The 16,771-nt window shown below is 45.5% G+C and overlaps 1 protein-coding gene across 1 annotated transcript in view; it reads right to left on the bottom strand.

Moving 5' to 3' along the window:
- Positions 1 to 16,771, bottom strand: part of stx12 (syntaxin 12) — a gene marked incomplete in the record, with an annotated part of 53,476 nt that overhangs the window by 15,763 nt on the left and 20,942 nt on the right. Inside the window, 1 exon segment of the mRNA XM_036145616.1 lies at positions 11,351 to 11,394. Coding sequence (XP_036001509.1) covers positions 11,351 to 11,394 — 44 coding nt within the window.

Below are 16,771 nucleotides of genomic sequence, written 5' to 3'. Positions count from 1 at the left end.
GCGACGCGCGTTAACGGCGACAAAAAAATTGTCGGCGTTAAAATGGGTTTGCGTTAACGGCGTTAATAACGCGTTTAACTGACAGCACTAATATATATATATATATATATATATATATATATATATATATATATATATATATATATATATATATATATGTGTGTGTGTGTGTATATATATGTGTATATAACATTTTGACTGCTCACCTTGCTATTCAGTCAATTGATTAAGGAACTATCACTACGTGTTTGTGGTAGTTTGAGGCTGTTAACCTGAGGTTTGAATATTGATTTCTGGACTGGAAGTCAGCTATATTGAAACAGACAGCACAGCCAGCGTCTGCTACTGATCATTGTCTGCGTTGTGTTCTGCTTTGAAAAGAGAGACCTTGCCTCAATCTGGTGGACACTGTATGTAATTGCAGCATAATTGTTTGAAAGAGGGACACTAGTGCAACACCGATGCGTCGGCGCATGTGTCGGTCTCATAGAGCGAAACCCGTGTCGATGTGTGTATTACTACGGAAAAGTCACGTGACCAATACAGCACCTGTTTCGAACTGACTGACGCGCCAAACTGTTTCTGTTCCCTCTAAGCTGCACGCTTGTGCATTAGCGCACAGCAGCGCGCACAGCAAAGCTATGCTGCGCAGTAAAAAAATCCAAGCTGAACTGTAAACAAAATAACGGTTAATTTTTAACCATTTTGCAACTCTGGTGTGATGGTGTTGTACCACAGTCTCGCTCTGTGAGCGCAAGGTGCTGATTGGAGCGCACCACTGATGGATGGGTTGGGCAGACGCCTTTATGGATGGGCGGGTTGTGCTGTGTGCGTCTTTGTTCTGAGCGTTGTTTCAGAAAAAACGGCTGATCTACACTGAGTAGAAAGCTGCTACTCTGAGTAGTTCTTCCTCCCTTTGTCATACTCAGCATGTCCGATTTCAGAACAGATGATATCAGTCAGGTAACTAAACACAGCGCCCAATCAACCATTTGTAAAAAATAAAAAAGCCAGTCCACAAGCATCCTCCTTCACATTATTTATTGACTGTATCTAAAAAAAATCAAATATATGTTTAATTCAAATGAAAATATAAAATAATACAATGCAACATACAATGATTTAAATTGTATTGTGTATACTTGGTCATCAAATCAGTGTCAGTTAACTCTGTCAACCAGGTTGCCTGTAGGGATTTTTAAGGTCCAGCAGGTGTCAGTATTCAGTGACACAGTATCGGTGCAGTATCAATACAGTTTGGCAACGTGTCGAAACGTTTCATGACGCCTCATCGACCCATCACTAAGGGACACAATTCCCCATCTGCTGGACATTGTGTGTAATTACAGCTCAGTCTTCCCAAAGTGAAGGGCACCCTGCCTCCATCTGGTGGCCAGGATAGGTAGTTGCAGTCACGGTTTTAAAGACAGCTTAGATCGCTCAGTGTCCCAGAGGGACCGTTTTGAAAGTCAGTTTCTTTAAACTTGCCTTATGGTTACGCCCTTTTGACATTTTTAATTTTATTTTATTAATTTTTTCAACTTATTATCATATCTATCATATTTTTTTTATTCCTTTGGTAATTTTTTTTTCTTTTCTTTCCTCCCTCTTCCCCCTTTTGCTCATCATAAGTGGTCAAAATTGAGCTGTGATTTTGAAACTAAGGTTGCAATTTAGCGGTTTTAACTGCCATTCTTTGCCTCCTCTGAAGTTCCAAACACTTTGCTATTTTCCACACATGTGTAGAGCACCTGTTCTTAAATAACTCACACCACAAACAAAGCCACGGCTTATCACTTAATTACTGGCCGAAAGGTTAGTGGTCTATGTCACTCACAGTTAATATTCTCAAAATTAAACAAGCATATTAACCGTTCCTAAAACATAGGAGTTGTAAGTCGCAGGATTGATTTTCCCCTGCGCAGCCTAATTAAACGCACGTATTTGAACCCACTTCCTGCAGTAAAGTGTCAGTCATAGTGCGTGTTTGCTGTTGACAGTTAAAGTGAAGCCACTTAACAGTTGTTGTTAGCAGTCGTTTAGCGCTGAGCTAAACTAAAGTGTATGCGTTGTTGCTTAGTGCTAAGCTAGAATACAGCGTTGTTATTTGTTGTCTGTCGTTTAACGCTGAGCTAAACTACAGTGTTGTTACTTGTTGTTGTGTAGTGCTGAGCTACAGTTGTTGTGTTGCTATCCATAGCTGACAAAGAATGGATAGTAGAGGTTCTTCAGTCAAAGGAGCTGAAGGTCCAGAATGCTCCATTGGAATGGAGGCTCAGGGTGTCATTAGCTCACTGCTTAAAATGACACCGGAGGACCAAGACCGCTTGAATCAGTTTAGTATAGAGGACTGTGAGAGAAAAATTCAGGAATTGGTAGAGGAGGTCCAAAGCAAGCCTAAACATAGATTGGTAGCAGATGTTTTGGGTGAATTATCTGCGTTATACCACCGAAGGTTAACGCTAGAGACTGATCTGCGTAACAGAGAGGTTGAGATGTGGATCGCAGCTGAGGAAAGAGTTGGGGAGCCAGAACAGAGAAGTGTTCAGGGCAGCTGTCATCTCAAAGAGGAGCGAGAGGAGGATCTCATTAGCTTGCAGACAGAAGGATCTGAGTGTGAGAACCCCAAAGGAAAACATGGGGATCACACCTGGAGGACATTGGATGAACTGGGCCCCCAGACACCTTCTGAGCGAAGGGTAAGCGAAGGTCAGGACAGATATAGCAGTGTGATACGGAAAGAAACAACTTTCGGTGGCAATCAGGACTGATCCACATGATGTAAATCATGGAACAACACCTGCTTCCCACTTTTCCCCCCACCAGGGCGACGGGAGCACCTTTCCTGAAACACAGGTGAACCCCACTCCTCTGAACTGCGTCCACAGACAAGAGTTCATGACAGGGAGGGTCCCCCGGCGTCCCACGAACGGCTGCGGATGCCAGGTAGGAGGTCAGAACTGGAGCCCCTTTCCATCATGCTTACCGCAGGCAGGAGTCGTCAGGAGAGGACTCAGATGGACCAGCCCCGATCCCTGCACAGGGACTGCGGATGTGTCAACTTGAGTCCCTGGCCCGAGACATAGAGCGTTTTGATCCTAGCAATCCAGAATCCACCATTGATGACTATCTCAGAGGTAGAGCGCTGTCTGCTAGACTTATATAACTCCTCTGCTCAAGAAAAGTTGAGGCTTATCTGGAAAACCACGTCCAGAAGTGTCCATGTTTTCATAGAGAGCCTCCCTCCAGCTACACTTGACCGTTATTCAGCTCTTTTTCAGGCTTTAAGAGAAGAATATTCTGTGTTCACAGACCCAGCTTCTGCGACTCTTGGAGTTTTTGCAATTCAGCAAAAGAGAACTGTACTACCGTCGCCTGCGGGCTGCTTACTTTCAGGGACGAAATGCTCCCGGCTTGGAGGAAGACCACACTTTCAAATCTTTGTTCCTCCACAACCTTCATGAAAGCGTGCGTTATGAGGTTACCATGCATTGTAGAACCAAGAAACTTACCATGCAGGAAATCAGGAAATAAGCGCAGGTGGCATGGGAAACACGTGTCCGGCCCAACAAAGGAGCCGACAGTGATAACAGGGTTCTACAGATTCAGACCGAACCAGAAAAGAGTTTAGGTCTGGAGGGACATGAGATGCCTCCCTTCAAACCTAAAACTAGATTTGGCCCTAATAAGCAACATGGTTTTGAGCCGCAGCAGAAGAAAGCTTCTCATGATAGGAGAGGTCAGCATGGCAGCATGGAAGTTGAGAGGTTTCAAAAATGGCACAGGCCGGATCCAGCTCGATACGGTAAGCAAACTGACAGGCTGGAAAAGCCGAAAAGCACACATGACAACAAAGGCTGGAACCTGCGCATAGAAGAGTCAATGAGAAAGGAGACTTTTCGCAGGTTGCTAGCCGAAACAGTGCATTAGATCGCGGCACAGCCGTCCCAGCCATCATCCAATCCTGCCGACCCTCCTGGAAAGCCAGGCCCAAAACCCCCGTCAGCATGACTAGGCGTGGACCAGGCTCCCCCTTCTAACAGAGTTTATCTGATTAAGGGGGGGAACCAACCGAAAATTCACCAACAACCTTCTAAAATCCCATCAGCAGGTGATCAGAAAACCCCTTTCCTAAGGTTTTTAGGTGAGCTAAACCATCATGAAAATGCGCATCGCTTATACTGCTCGACAGTTATTGGAGGATGTGTAAATGCAAATGCTCTTTTAGACACAGGTTCCGAGATCAGTCTAATGTGCTCAGATTTGTTTGATGAGGTGACCAGAGTTATGGTGTCTCTTGGGAAACCGTTCCAGGTGGAGACTTGTAACGTGGGCATCACCAGCTACACTCAGGATCAGTCATGCATCACCAAATGGGCATGGTTAGACATCACTTTCCGTGACATGACCCTTGTTCACCCCATCTACATTTGTACTCTGGACACAGAACCTTTTCTTGTGGGTCAGGATCTGTTGAACAGATTAGCCCCACTCATTGACTGCCATCATGGTCATCTTTGGGCCCAAGTGGGGACTCCCAAGCCTCTTACTTCTGGAAGTGGACCGTCCATCCCTATCAACCAGGTGACATGCTCCGAAGAGCCCAAAGAACTTTTAGCACCATTTCTGCCTTCAACAGAGCCGATTTCCAAATCCTCTGACACACCACTGCTTCTCAGCGATCAGAGAACTTCTCTCTGCAGCCACACATCCTTCCTCTGCTCACTTAAACACTCTGGAGTTGAACCCTATAACCCCAGAGTGGCCGAAGGTGTGCACCTGGAAAGCACAATCTTGCCAGACGTGCTGCTGGCTCTTTGGTCAGAGAAATCTGAGATCAGCAGAGATCTATACAGCTCTCTGTGCCGTGAAAAGCCCCATCTGGCTGAAACAAAACACAGCCACTACTTGCTCTCAGCAGACTGGCCTCACCGGCTTCTGAAAGCAACGGGGGTGTGCATACTTTATGCACAGATTGGCACAAGACAGCTCTCTCATCCTTTCAGCATTGTGGAGAATTTACATCCTCCAGTGTTTGTTGGTGCTGATTTTCTGGTACGGCTAGGTGCACAGCTGGACACTTTTAACCAGGTCCTGTGGGCTCAGCCTCACGTGACCCCAAGTTCCTTCCTGAGTACTCCTGAAGTCATGCGATCAGGGCAAACCATCCCACAGGCTTGCCAGGTGGCTAGCGAAACCAACATGCTAATACCACCACAGACTGCAGGTGTACCTATCAGATTAGCCATCCTGAAAGGACAACAAATACAGAGCACACAGGTTTTCTTTCAACCCCTTTCTTATTTCCAGGAATCCAACCTGGTCATCCGGGGCACACCCCTGCTTGAGCTGAACAACCGCTCAGCTTACCTGTTAGTGGAGAATCCAACCCACATGCCGATCCAAGTGGTGGCGAAGAAACCTCTTGGGGTGCTCATTGAAAGCTCTTTCCACGACTTTGAGCTGAGCATTCCCGTCATTGGAGACCTGCCCTTATCCTTGACCGGCAGACAGGACTCTCCAGACACCGTGTTTACTTTTCCTTCCAACATGATCCAAATCAGGCGACATGAAGCTCTGCCTGCTGGATCCATTTGTAGTGCAACGCTTGAAGCTGAAGGAAACCTGTGGGTGTATGCGATAGCAACCAACCCAACAGAACCAGCACCAAATCAACCAGAGAACTGGGACTCACCCACTGAGCCCTGCCCTGGCTTCAAAACAGAAATTATGCAACAGCTGGAAAAAGCTGATGCACTGACCACTGAAACAGAGGAAACAGCACTTAAGGAGCTGTTTTATGAGTTTCCTCCCAAAGATTCAAACGAACTTGGGATCACATTGACAAACGTCCATGACTCACCAGAAGGAGAACACAGAAGCTGCAAAGCTAATCTGAAAACTCTTCTACAGGTGGCGCACCAGCCTTCAACGGCCCAGGACACCCAGGAGTATGTACAAGGCTGCTTAACCTGCAGCCAGTTACAACCCACACGACCACTAGACCGAGCCCTGCTTAAGCGAAGGGGGGGTTACATTTCTGTGGTCTCATTCGCAGACTGACTGGAATGGTCCAGTCCCTGAACCGTCAAGAGGTAACAAATATCTTTTGACAATAACAGGCAGTTTCACAGAATGGGTCAAATGTTTGCTGGCACCGAATGCCCCCGCTGTCACCACAGCAGCCCTGCTGCTAAACCACGTTTTCAGCCGGTGGGGCCTTCCCCTGTCCATCGACTCGGACAGAGGAATGCATTACACGTCAAACATTATGACCGAGCTTTTCGACATGTTGGGTGTGGAAGTTAAATTCCACATCCCCTACCGCCCACAGTCATCGGGACAGGTGGAGCGAATGAACTGCACCGTGGTCAGCATGTCAAAGGAACATGCCAGCAGCCATGGCAGGGACCGGGACATAAAGCTTCCCCTGGTCCTATTGCTAATCCGCTCTACCTCACCATGCTCCACAGGGGTGACACTTTTCCAGATGATGACAGGAAGACAAATGACACTTCCCCTGAATCTCATCTACCAGCCTGAAGACGTCAGTGTGACAACCGTCTACACAGCACACCAGTGCGTCACTGACTTAAAAGACCGTCTCCGAACGACTTTCGCGTGGCCTTGAAAGAACCTAGAAGCCCGCGTGCAAAGTCCAGAGTACACATGGGTTCATGCGAACCAAACTAAACCGTCCACCAAACTCTCCTCACAGGGAACAGAGCCTAACTCCGCCCCCGCCGAAGAGAACAATGCATAGCATTAAATAGGACAAGTGCATGTTCAATCAGGACATTTTAAACATGCACTAATAAAACAAATGTCAATACATAACTTCACGTCTATAATTTCACACTCAGCACTAACACCATGCATGCTTTGGAAACGCTCACAGAAGTGGCAAAGAATGACATGAGGTATACTCCGGTGGTTAGAAACTTAATGCAGGACCTCACTCGAGAGGTTAGGTCATCCATAAATAGCCTTGCTGAAGGACTTATTCCTCCGTACCTTGTACCAGTAGTTTGGGTTGAAAAGGTTCTCAACTCTGCCTCTAGTGAAACACTGCAACCACCACAAAACACACCTGGCGTACAGCCTAGGGAGTGCAATTCCAATATTTGTAAATCCCGACAACTTGGAGATAGGATTTATGCTAAACCTTCCCATCATTGAAAGAGCTAACGTGTATAGGCTTAAATCAGTATTGAATGTCGGCTTTTGGCAAGGTGAGACCCACGTACACCTACAAACCCCCTCAATGTTGGCCTATCATAATGCTGACCCCAAACTTTATTTAGTCCCTAATCTGGATTTGTGTACTAAAACCAAGGACATCCACTGGGTATGCCCAAGCAACCCATTTATCAGAGACGTTACCAATTACCTGTGTGGTCTAAGGAATGAATCCCCTGAACAAAACTGTCAGGCCAAAATGACCCTTAAAGATGCAGGTGTGGAAACCAAAATTGAGCGGGCAGGTAACCGCTGGCTCGTTAGCACCCCAGAGGCAGAAGCCCTGGGGTGCTTACGAGCCAGCATGACACAGTTACTAGACTAAAACTGCCCAACCAAACCATTTTCTGTTCCCCACGTCAAGGTGCTGTAGTCCACATTGGAAACATGGTTCGGCATCACCTTGACGTTGACAAATATGACTCAGAGATTGAAATAATAGATATTTTTAAGGGATACAATTTCAGAATTGATGTCGGCAATGAAAGACAGCTTTTACTTGCAGGCACCCAGCTGATTAAATTCAGTCTCACCCCATCAGAGTTGAGCTCGGTCCCTCTGCTTCGCTTCCCCAGAGCTACAGAGTCGACCGACACTCACATTATGACCATTATTATGGTTCTCCTTGTATTTGGATGGGCCATCACTACTGCAATGGCGTATGCAGCATACATGCAGATCAAACAATTGCAAACCAGGATTGACGCCCTCACCTTTGTCGCTCCCAGGTTCGTAGCACCAGCTCCCCAAAGGCCACAAGCTGATTAGACTACGAACCGCTGTCTCTTTCCTTTCCCCTCTCTCCTTTCCTTGGTTCAAAGTTAATCGACAATGGTGATTGTGAAGTTCTGCATTTCTTTTTTTTTCATTTATTGTTTGCCTTATTAGCCAATAGAAAGTACTAGCTATAGCTTAGTCCTGCCCAGGCTAGGTCACTGACCCAGGCACAATGAATGCTTTGTTTTTTTCTTCCTCTCGGATGATGAACTGAACTGCATGAATCCCAAAGGACTACTAGAAAGACTATTAGGTTGTTCCACTCATGCACAACGGATTTTCGTCACGCCAGAATGGACTTGGTTGTAGCTTTAAAGACTGTGACCAGCATCCCACTCTTCAAAGCTAAAGAGGGGTATGTTATGCCATTACGGGACGTGACAAAAACGGCATTAATTCGGGACGTGACGGACCGCATTACCCATGATGCAATGTGGTCAAAATGGCCACCAACTCCCATCATGCAGTGCGGCCCAAAATGGCTGCCGCCCTAACAAAGGAGCGTAGAGATAACGTTGCTAGGCAAAGTTGATAAAACTCGTTCACGCACAAAAATCTGCCTTCTTTCTCTGGCACACCGGCAACCTGAGAAGACACACAGCTGTACTCCATGGATTAATTACCCACGCGCCACGTGCTCGAGTTTCTCGCTGGACCGAGATTTTTCGAAGCAAACTTTTACCTGCATTAATTATAGCAGGAGGTCAACTCTAAAAAGGTACTTTTAATTCCCTCTGATCAAATACTGGAAGCCACCTTATCTCCCAGTGATCGAAAGAGGACTACGCTTTTGCTGGGCCGAGCAAAGCTACCGTGAGCCCGGAGGAAGAGACGAAAGAGCCTTCCTGCCTGTCCCTGCTGCTGCCCGCTCCGGTGCATTCAGGACGCCGCGTTATTCCGAGCGCTCACGGACACCGAAGCCGGGACTTCATTCCGGGATCAAGTAACGGGGTTCTCCCCTTTTACTTATAGGGTATTTAGAAGTGCCTGGGCAGGTGTAGGAACTTTGTAGGTGTAGGTTATTGCTTTTTATTCCACGACGAAGTTGGAATTATTTTGCTAAATATTTTCTTTGTATGTGCATGCATTTTACAATTGATCTTGCTGTGTTAATTTGTGGTTTATCAATAACCCTGCCGTGTCGTTCTTTTCCATCGTCTTCCATGCTTTTCCCCCCTCTCTTTTCGCTTCTCCTTATCAGTGAATTTAATCTTTTTGTCCGAGCTCATTTTGCGGTCTTTGCTTAAACTCCCAGTTAGCCGCGCCCTCTCGAAGCTCCCATCAGCATAAGCGTGGTTACGTCATTAGGACCTCCCCTCACGCATCACGTGAATTGGTAGACTATACGTCATCGTAGCAGCCATCTTGGGAGGGTGGCGTACGACTGAACTGTAGGGAGCTTAGCTGAACTAGCTTTTGCAAGACATCAAAGCGTCCAGTGGGATTCCCGAAGCTGTTCTGTCTGTCAATGCTGCTACGTCAAATGCCGATGTCTCGAAAGTGGTGTTAAACAACTGTGAGTTGAACTAAGATTTGCTAATCGCTCATTTTTAATCCATTGTTTATTTTTGTTTTGTTCTTTTATTTCCACCTATATTTTGCATGTGTAGTTTTAGTAGGGAGTAAGATTTCCCAGGGTTGTGAATCAGAGAATTACTTTAACAGGGAATTGCTTTTGGTTCAATAAAACCACCACTGCGGAATAGAAATTGTTTTGTGTTCAATCTAATTCACAGTTGTATGGTTGTTCAGAATTCAGAGCTAACCTCCCTTGGAGTTAACATCTGATATTAATACAGAGACAATATCATCGGATGGTGATAAAGAATAAGGATTTAAACTCTAATTGCAGTTACATCGGCGTTCTCACAGCCTGCCGGATAAACCTCGTCAGGTAAAAGTCCGACCAGATCATTTATTCCAGCATAAATGAATTCATAACAGCTAATTAAGTAATGCATTAGTAGTATAAATCCTTACAAGCTTATAGCTAACATCACCACCACTTGAACTATAATTTTGTTATAGCGGAATTTTGAGTTGAATGATTTATTACTTAAATTATAATACCAAATTATAATTAATAATAATAATAAGCATATTCAACCAGCTTCTGGCATATATATATATATATATATATATATATATATATATATATATATATATACACACACATCTATGTCTAAATACAATAGTCTGTACTATATGCAAGCTAAAAACCTTCAAAAAGAATAGTCTTGCACAGCTTTTTCCTAGTGTTGCTACTCTTCAGACTAAAGGTGCGTCCAGTTTTGCAGCATGGTGCAGCCTTAGTTAATAGAAGGCATATACAAGTAGTGAATCAGCCAGAATATATTTCCATGCAGCACAGGAATGAGGCATCTTTTCTGATCCACGTTCACTGCAACAGAACTTAACTTTTTTCTGCCACATACAATATGGGGGTGACGTTGACGTGCAAACCTGCGCACATCGACACGTCTACGTATATGATGTCTATGGGGGGGACTATGTCTCTCGGCTGGCCTGGGAATGCTTCGGGATTCCCCCAGAGGACCTGGCCCAAGTGGCTGGGGGCCACCCCGGAGGAGCTGGCCCAAGTGGCTGGCGGCCAATCCAGAGCATGGGATGCTCTGGATTGCCGTATACAACAGCGTGTACCAGTTACTGCCAATATCCAGCAACTTCGCAAAGCCATTGAAGAGGAGTGGGCTAACACTCCACAGGCCAAAAATGACAACCTCATCAACTCTATGCGAAGAGGATGTGTCGCACTGCGTTAGGCAGATAGTGGTCATACCAGATGCTGACTGGTTCTCTAAGTCCCCAGACCCCCCCCCCCCCACAACCCACCCCAATAAAACAAAACTGCACCTTTCAGAGTCATCTTTTTTGTGGGCAGTCTAAGGCACACCTGTGCATTAATCGTGGTGTCTAATCGGCATCTTGTTATGGCACACCTGTGAGGTGGGATGGATTATCTCAGCAAAGGAGAAGTGCTAACTATCACAGATTTAGACTGGTTGGTGAACAATATTTGAGGGAAATGGTGATATTGTGTATGTGGAAAAAGTTTTAAATATTTGAGTTCATCTCATAAAAATGGGAGCAAAACCAAAAGTGTTTATATTTTTGAGTGTGTATGAAAATAAAGTGTGGAGTAAATTTTTACTGATATGTTTATCAAACATTTTTCATGATTCGGTTAAAAATCTAAGCACATATCTTAGTATACTCTAATCATTTTCTATTAAAACACCTTAAATTTCAATACATCTCAGTTTTATATAAAAGGCACTTCCAGAGTAAAACTATAAAAATTAGAGTTACTTACTTATCAAAGGAGACAAGCTTTTCATCCCGATAATTGTCTTCAGTCTGAAAGAAATAAAACTCAGAATAAAGAGCTACATAAATGACATGATTTAAGAAAGTTACCAGATATTTCAAGTGTTGTGCATTCACCTTGTGCTTACCAATAACATCTGTTATAACAACCGCATACTATATCAGGTATGCGGTTGTTATTCTTTGCTGGGTAGTGTTGTGGACCTTGCGGTGCGGACAATTGCACAGACGCTCCCCATCTACTCCAATCAAGTGGCAATTTTAAGGAGGCAGAAGCCAGAAGGAAAGCGTCAGAGCATTAGCTCTCCCGAGCGGTACCTGGCCGACTTGTGCTCATGTTTTCTCCTTGCCATCAGCTGTCTGCTTATTCCTTTGAATCTTGCTTCCAGAACCTGTTCTGGGTCAGCCTAGAGCTGTCCTTGTCTCCCACTTTACTGTGGCTCCACAAACGTTGTCTGCCTCGAGTGCCCGCGCCTTCCTGAGGTTTTACTGCTGTCTCCTCCTGTCGAGCCGTCACCTGTCTGCCGTTCTGAGCTCACTACACCCGAGCCGCCTGCCAGCTACCGCACACACTGAGCCAGACACTGCCGCTTCAGGCATTAACCCTCCTCTGGACTCCTGTCTTCCACCTATCCATAAGGCAGCCTCTGCTCCATTTAATCACCTCCTGAGTTGTTGTCGGTGTTCACTCTCTATTTTCCGGGTGGTGCCCTGATTCCTCCCAGTACCCGGTCCTGGTTCCAGTCCACCTTCCACAAATCACTTCTTACAACAAGATACTTTACTGACTGATGTTTCCGTGTTTGTTGTTCTGGGTCAACAATGGAAACAATGTTAACATGACAATGATCTGACCCATCCGATGAAAGAACACAAATATGGAGCATAGTATTTCACCAGGGTGTTCTTCTGGGACAACATAAGGCTTTCCTACAATCTATGAACAAACAGCAGGATCTGATTATGCACACCCTGACTAACCTCACCAAACAGGCTCAAGATATTCAAGTACAGGCTCCAGGTTCATTTTCCATTTCCCAGGTTCCCATAATCACCTCGGCCACAGCCATGCCCTCTGTAGGTCTGGAGTCTATTCCCCAACTCCAGAGGCCTTTTCTGGTGAGGTAGATTGATGCACGTCTTGCAAGCGTCATTCTTTCTCTGGTGACGCTGGCAAGATTTCCTTCATAATTAGATTATTCAGAGGACAAGTGCTAATATTGGTAGAGTATATCATTAAATAAACCACATTAGATCTGTATACCTATCCACAGTTTCTTGAGTTATTTAAGAAGACTTTTACTCCCAGGATCAGTGACCAAGAGATGGCTATTAAACTTTGGTCGCTCAAACACGATAATCACCCTATGACTGCTTTAGCAGTAGAGTTTAGAACCCTCGCTGCGGCGTCCGGCTGGGATACCCTGGCTTTGAGGGGGGTATTTAGACATAATCTATCCAAAAAAAAATAAAGGATGAATTCACAATTAGAGACGAACTTAACTTTCTGGATGATCTGATTGATAACCGCCTCTTAGAGAGGCAGAATAAGCATAGGTCTGTTAAATCTGTTCTCTGGAGCTTTAACGCTCCACAAGGGGAAGCTGTCAGTAAGGTTTTTCCATTGAGAACCACACCTATAGATGATGCTATGCAGATAGGAAAGACCAAGCTTTCTTATGAAGAGAGGCAGAAATGCATTACAGCTAAGCTGTATCTTTATTGTGGTCAATCAGGTTACTAAAGGCTTGAATGTCCCGTGATGCCAAAAGACAAAGCCCACCAGTGGGCTTACTGCACCCACCAGGACCCCCTGGTGGGTGCGGTACGTAACAACGAAGTCCCCTGATTTTTGCTTAACACCACTATTGTCAGTCGTAACCAGCAACTTTCTACAACAGCCCCTATTTACTCTGGTTCTGAACAGAAACTTATTAGTCCTGTGCTGGTGTCCAAGTTCAATCTTCCCACCATGGCTCTTCCAACTGCCATTAAAGTTGCCGCTCTTGAAGGTAAGATACTTCATTCCATTACCCACAAAACTGAGCCCGTTCATCTTATCTCAGGTAACCATCAAGAGGAGACCATGTTTTATGCGTTTCCCTTCCAGGAATCTGATGTTGTCCTGGGGTATCCCTGCTTAGCCACTCAAAACCCTCATATTAATTGGAGGGATACACATTGAGTCATGGAGTCCGTTCTTCCTTGCCACCTGTCTCCAATTTGCGGCTACTCCCAGTTCCTCCATTCTACCAAGTCCCTGTGACAGTGTTGACCTTTCCAAAGTTTCTCCTGTGTTCCATGACCTTCAGAGGTTCTTTAGTAGGGACCTTTCACTTCCTCTTTATCAACCTTATGATTGTGCCATCGACCTCCTCCCTGGAGCTGCATTACTCTCGGGCAGTTTGTATTACATTTCTGGAGCTGCACATGGGTCCTTGGTTAACTGCATTACTGATTCACTCAAGGCAGGCATCATCAAACCATCTTCATTCCCAGTCAGTGCAGGTTTCTTTTTTGTTAAGAAAAAGACTCTTAAACCTTGCATCGACTATTGTGAACCCAACCGTATCACTGTTAAAAATAAGTATTCACAACCACAGCTGTCCTCTGCTTTTGAATCAGTCCAGGGTTCCTTCATCTTTACTAAGTTCGACCTTTGTAACGCTTATCTCCTTTACATAAGGAAAGGGGACGAATGGAAAACCACCTTCAAGACGCCCATTGGGCGTTATGAGTACCTAGTCATGCCATTCAGACTCAATAACGCCCCCACCGTTTTTCAGGCCCTTGTTAATGACATCCTCAGGGACTTCCTCCTTAGCTCACCATCCAATGCATGGTTCCGTGTAGATAAGTCAAAGTTGATAGGGTAGCTGATCACAGCGGTAGAGGCATCTGCAACTGCTCGAGACCCAGCTGGCCCCACACCAACAGCGCTCCAAATCTCACATGGAACTAACATCTCATGATAACAAATTGGTGTCAGATAGAGATGGACAAGGAGCAGAAACTACCTGGGTTACAATGACATTCTCATCTTTTCAAAAACCCTTAATGAGCGTCAACAACATGTCAGGTTGGTTGGAGGGCACCCCGCAACCTATAATCACCTGGACAGACCACAAGAACTTGGCTTACCTGCAGACAGCTAAAAGACTCAATCCTCGTCTATCAATGGTCGCTGTTTTTCTCCCGTTTCAATTTCTCCATCACCTACCGCCCTGGCATCAAGAACGTCAAACCGTCCAGTCAATTTTCCTCAGAAGAGAACAGGCAACCGACAACAATAATCCCTTCCTCCTGTATCATTGGTTCTCTCTCCAGGGATCCAGAGCAGGTCATCCAACAAGCTGACGACCCAGATCTGGGACGTGGTCCTCAGGGTCGACACTATGTACCTTCATCTGTCAGATCATGGGTCATCCAGTGGGCTCATTCCTTGAAGTTCTCAAGTCACCCTGGTTTCAGCTGTTCCATTGGCCTCATCCGCAGATATTTCTGGTGGCTCTCCCTTAACAAGGATGTCTTGGATCGTCTGTCCTGTTTGTGCTAAACACAAGAACTCCCATAAGCCACCAGCTGACCTTCTTCAACCCCTCTCCACTCCCAATCGATCCTGGTCTCACATCGTGCTGGATTTCATCACTGGCCTTCCACCATCTCAGGGAAAAACTGTCATCCTTACCATCATTGACAGGTTTTCTAAAGCCTGCCATCTAGTGAGTCTCGCCAAACTCCCCTCCGCATTTGTCACGGCCCTCCTGTCTCCAGCTCCTCCACGTCTTTCACCTTCACAGAATTCTCTTGGCAGAGGGAATTGGAATTGGTCTGACAGAGGTCCTTAATTCGTCTCCCAGGTCTGGCAGATTCTGCACTCTCACTGCACACTCTTTGAGCCAAGGTCCAGCTGTCCTCCAGTTTCCACTCTCAGTCCAATGGCCAATGTCAGCGGACCAGGAACTCGAAGACAAGCTCCGTTGTCTCTGTGAGAGTAACCCTATGTCCTGGAGCCAACATCTGTCCTGGGCTGAGTAAACACACAGTGGCCACAACCATTGGCAGGTCCCCCTGCGAAGCGTTCCTGGGGTACCAACTATCGTTTCTACCTTTTTTTATACTCAAAGGTTTTTAACAGTAACAGACAATAAAACAAATGACAATGGAAAAACAAGAACAGAAAACAAACTGGGCTATAAAAGAGGTATCAAATGTACAATTAAGTGTAAAAAATGTATATGCAATAAGAGTAAACAAAGACAAGGACCACAAAATTGGCTATTATCAAATATCATCCCTTAACATGAGGTAGGTGGTCAATTTCTCCCACAGGGCATCTCCCTTCTGTTTTTGAAGCATTAGTAAAAAGGTTAAGCACTCCATAGACTGGCTTAAAACTTTCTTTTTTGACAAAGCTTATAGTTAGAGTGGCTTAGGTTACCCTGAGCTATCTCAATAGTTGTGCTGCTATAGGCTTAGGCTGCTGGAGGACATCAGGGTATATTTCTCTTACTCTGCTGAGTTCTCCTACTGTTCTCCAATTTGCATGGCTTGTTTTCATTTTAGCTTTTAACTTTTTGTTCTGTCATTTTTTTCTTCACAGTAGGTGCACCTGGTCTGGCGTTCTGTTAGCTGTGACATCATCCAGGGAAGACAGATCACCCGCTATTACAATATATTATAGAACAGATTAATGGATCAATGTGTGCTTCTGTGCTTTTTTGTCTCTCTTGTTGTGCTCTGTCTTCTCTAACCCCCAGTCGGTCGAGGCAGATGAGATTCACACTGAGCCTGGTTCTGCTGGAGGGTTTTCCTTCCCGTTAATGGGGAGTTTTTCTTTCCACTGTCGCTTCATGCTTGCTTGGTATGAGGGGTTGCTGCAAAGCCATGGACAATGCAGACGACTCTCCCTGTGGCTCTACGCTACTTCAGGAGGAGTGAATGCTGCTTGTCAAGACTTTGATGCAATCAACTGGGTTCCCTTAGATAGGACATTTTTTTGACCAATCTGTATAATCTGTAGCCTCGTGAGACCATCCTGATCTCGCGAGTTTTCAAGGTTTCACTCGCAGATCAGTCTGGCTACTCTCCGTTGAAGAAAATTTGGAGCCGTTCACCAAACGAACGTCCAATCAGCGTTGGCTTTGAGGCGGGTTGAGGTGTGACGCAACGGGAAGCGCGACAGTTCAGTCTAAAGAACATGGCGGCTTCAGCCGATGAAACTAGCGTTAGCGTGGCTATCGAGCAAGTTTTATCGGAATTACAGAGTATTTCTTTGCTGAGCTAACGAGCCTTTACCTGCAGCAGCAAGAGTAGCTTGGCTTGTGGTTGTGTTTTCGTCGTCGCTCTGTTACGAGCGACGACGAATCTGATTGGTTTATTTGGCCCGTCTATCACCAACATAGGC

Source organism: Fundulus heteroclitus, chromosome 13 (assembly GCF_011125445.2).
Source record: "Fundulus heteroclitus isolate FHET01 chromosome 13, MU-UCD_Fhet_4.1, whole genome shotgun sequence".
NCBI lineage: Eukaryota > Metazoa > Chordata > Actinopteri > Cyprinodontiformes > Fundulidae > Fundulus > Fundulus heteroclitus.
This window is presented reverse-complemented; position numbering and strand designations above follow the sequence as displayed.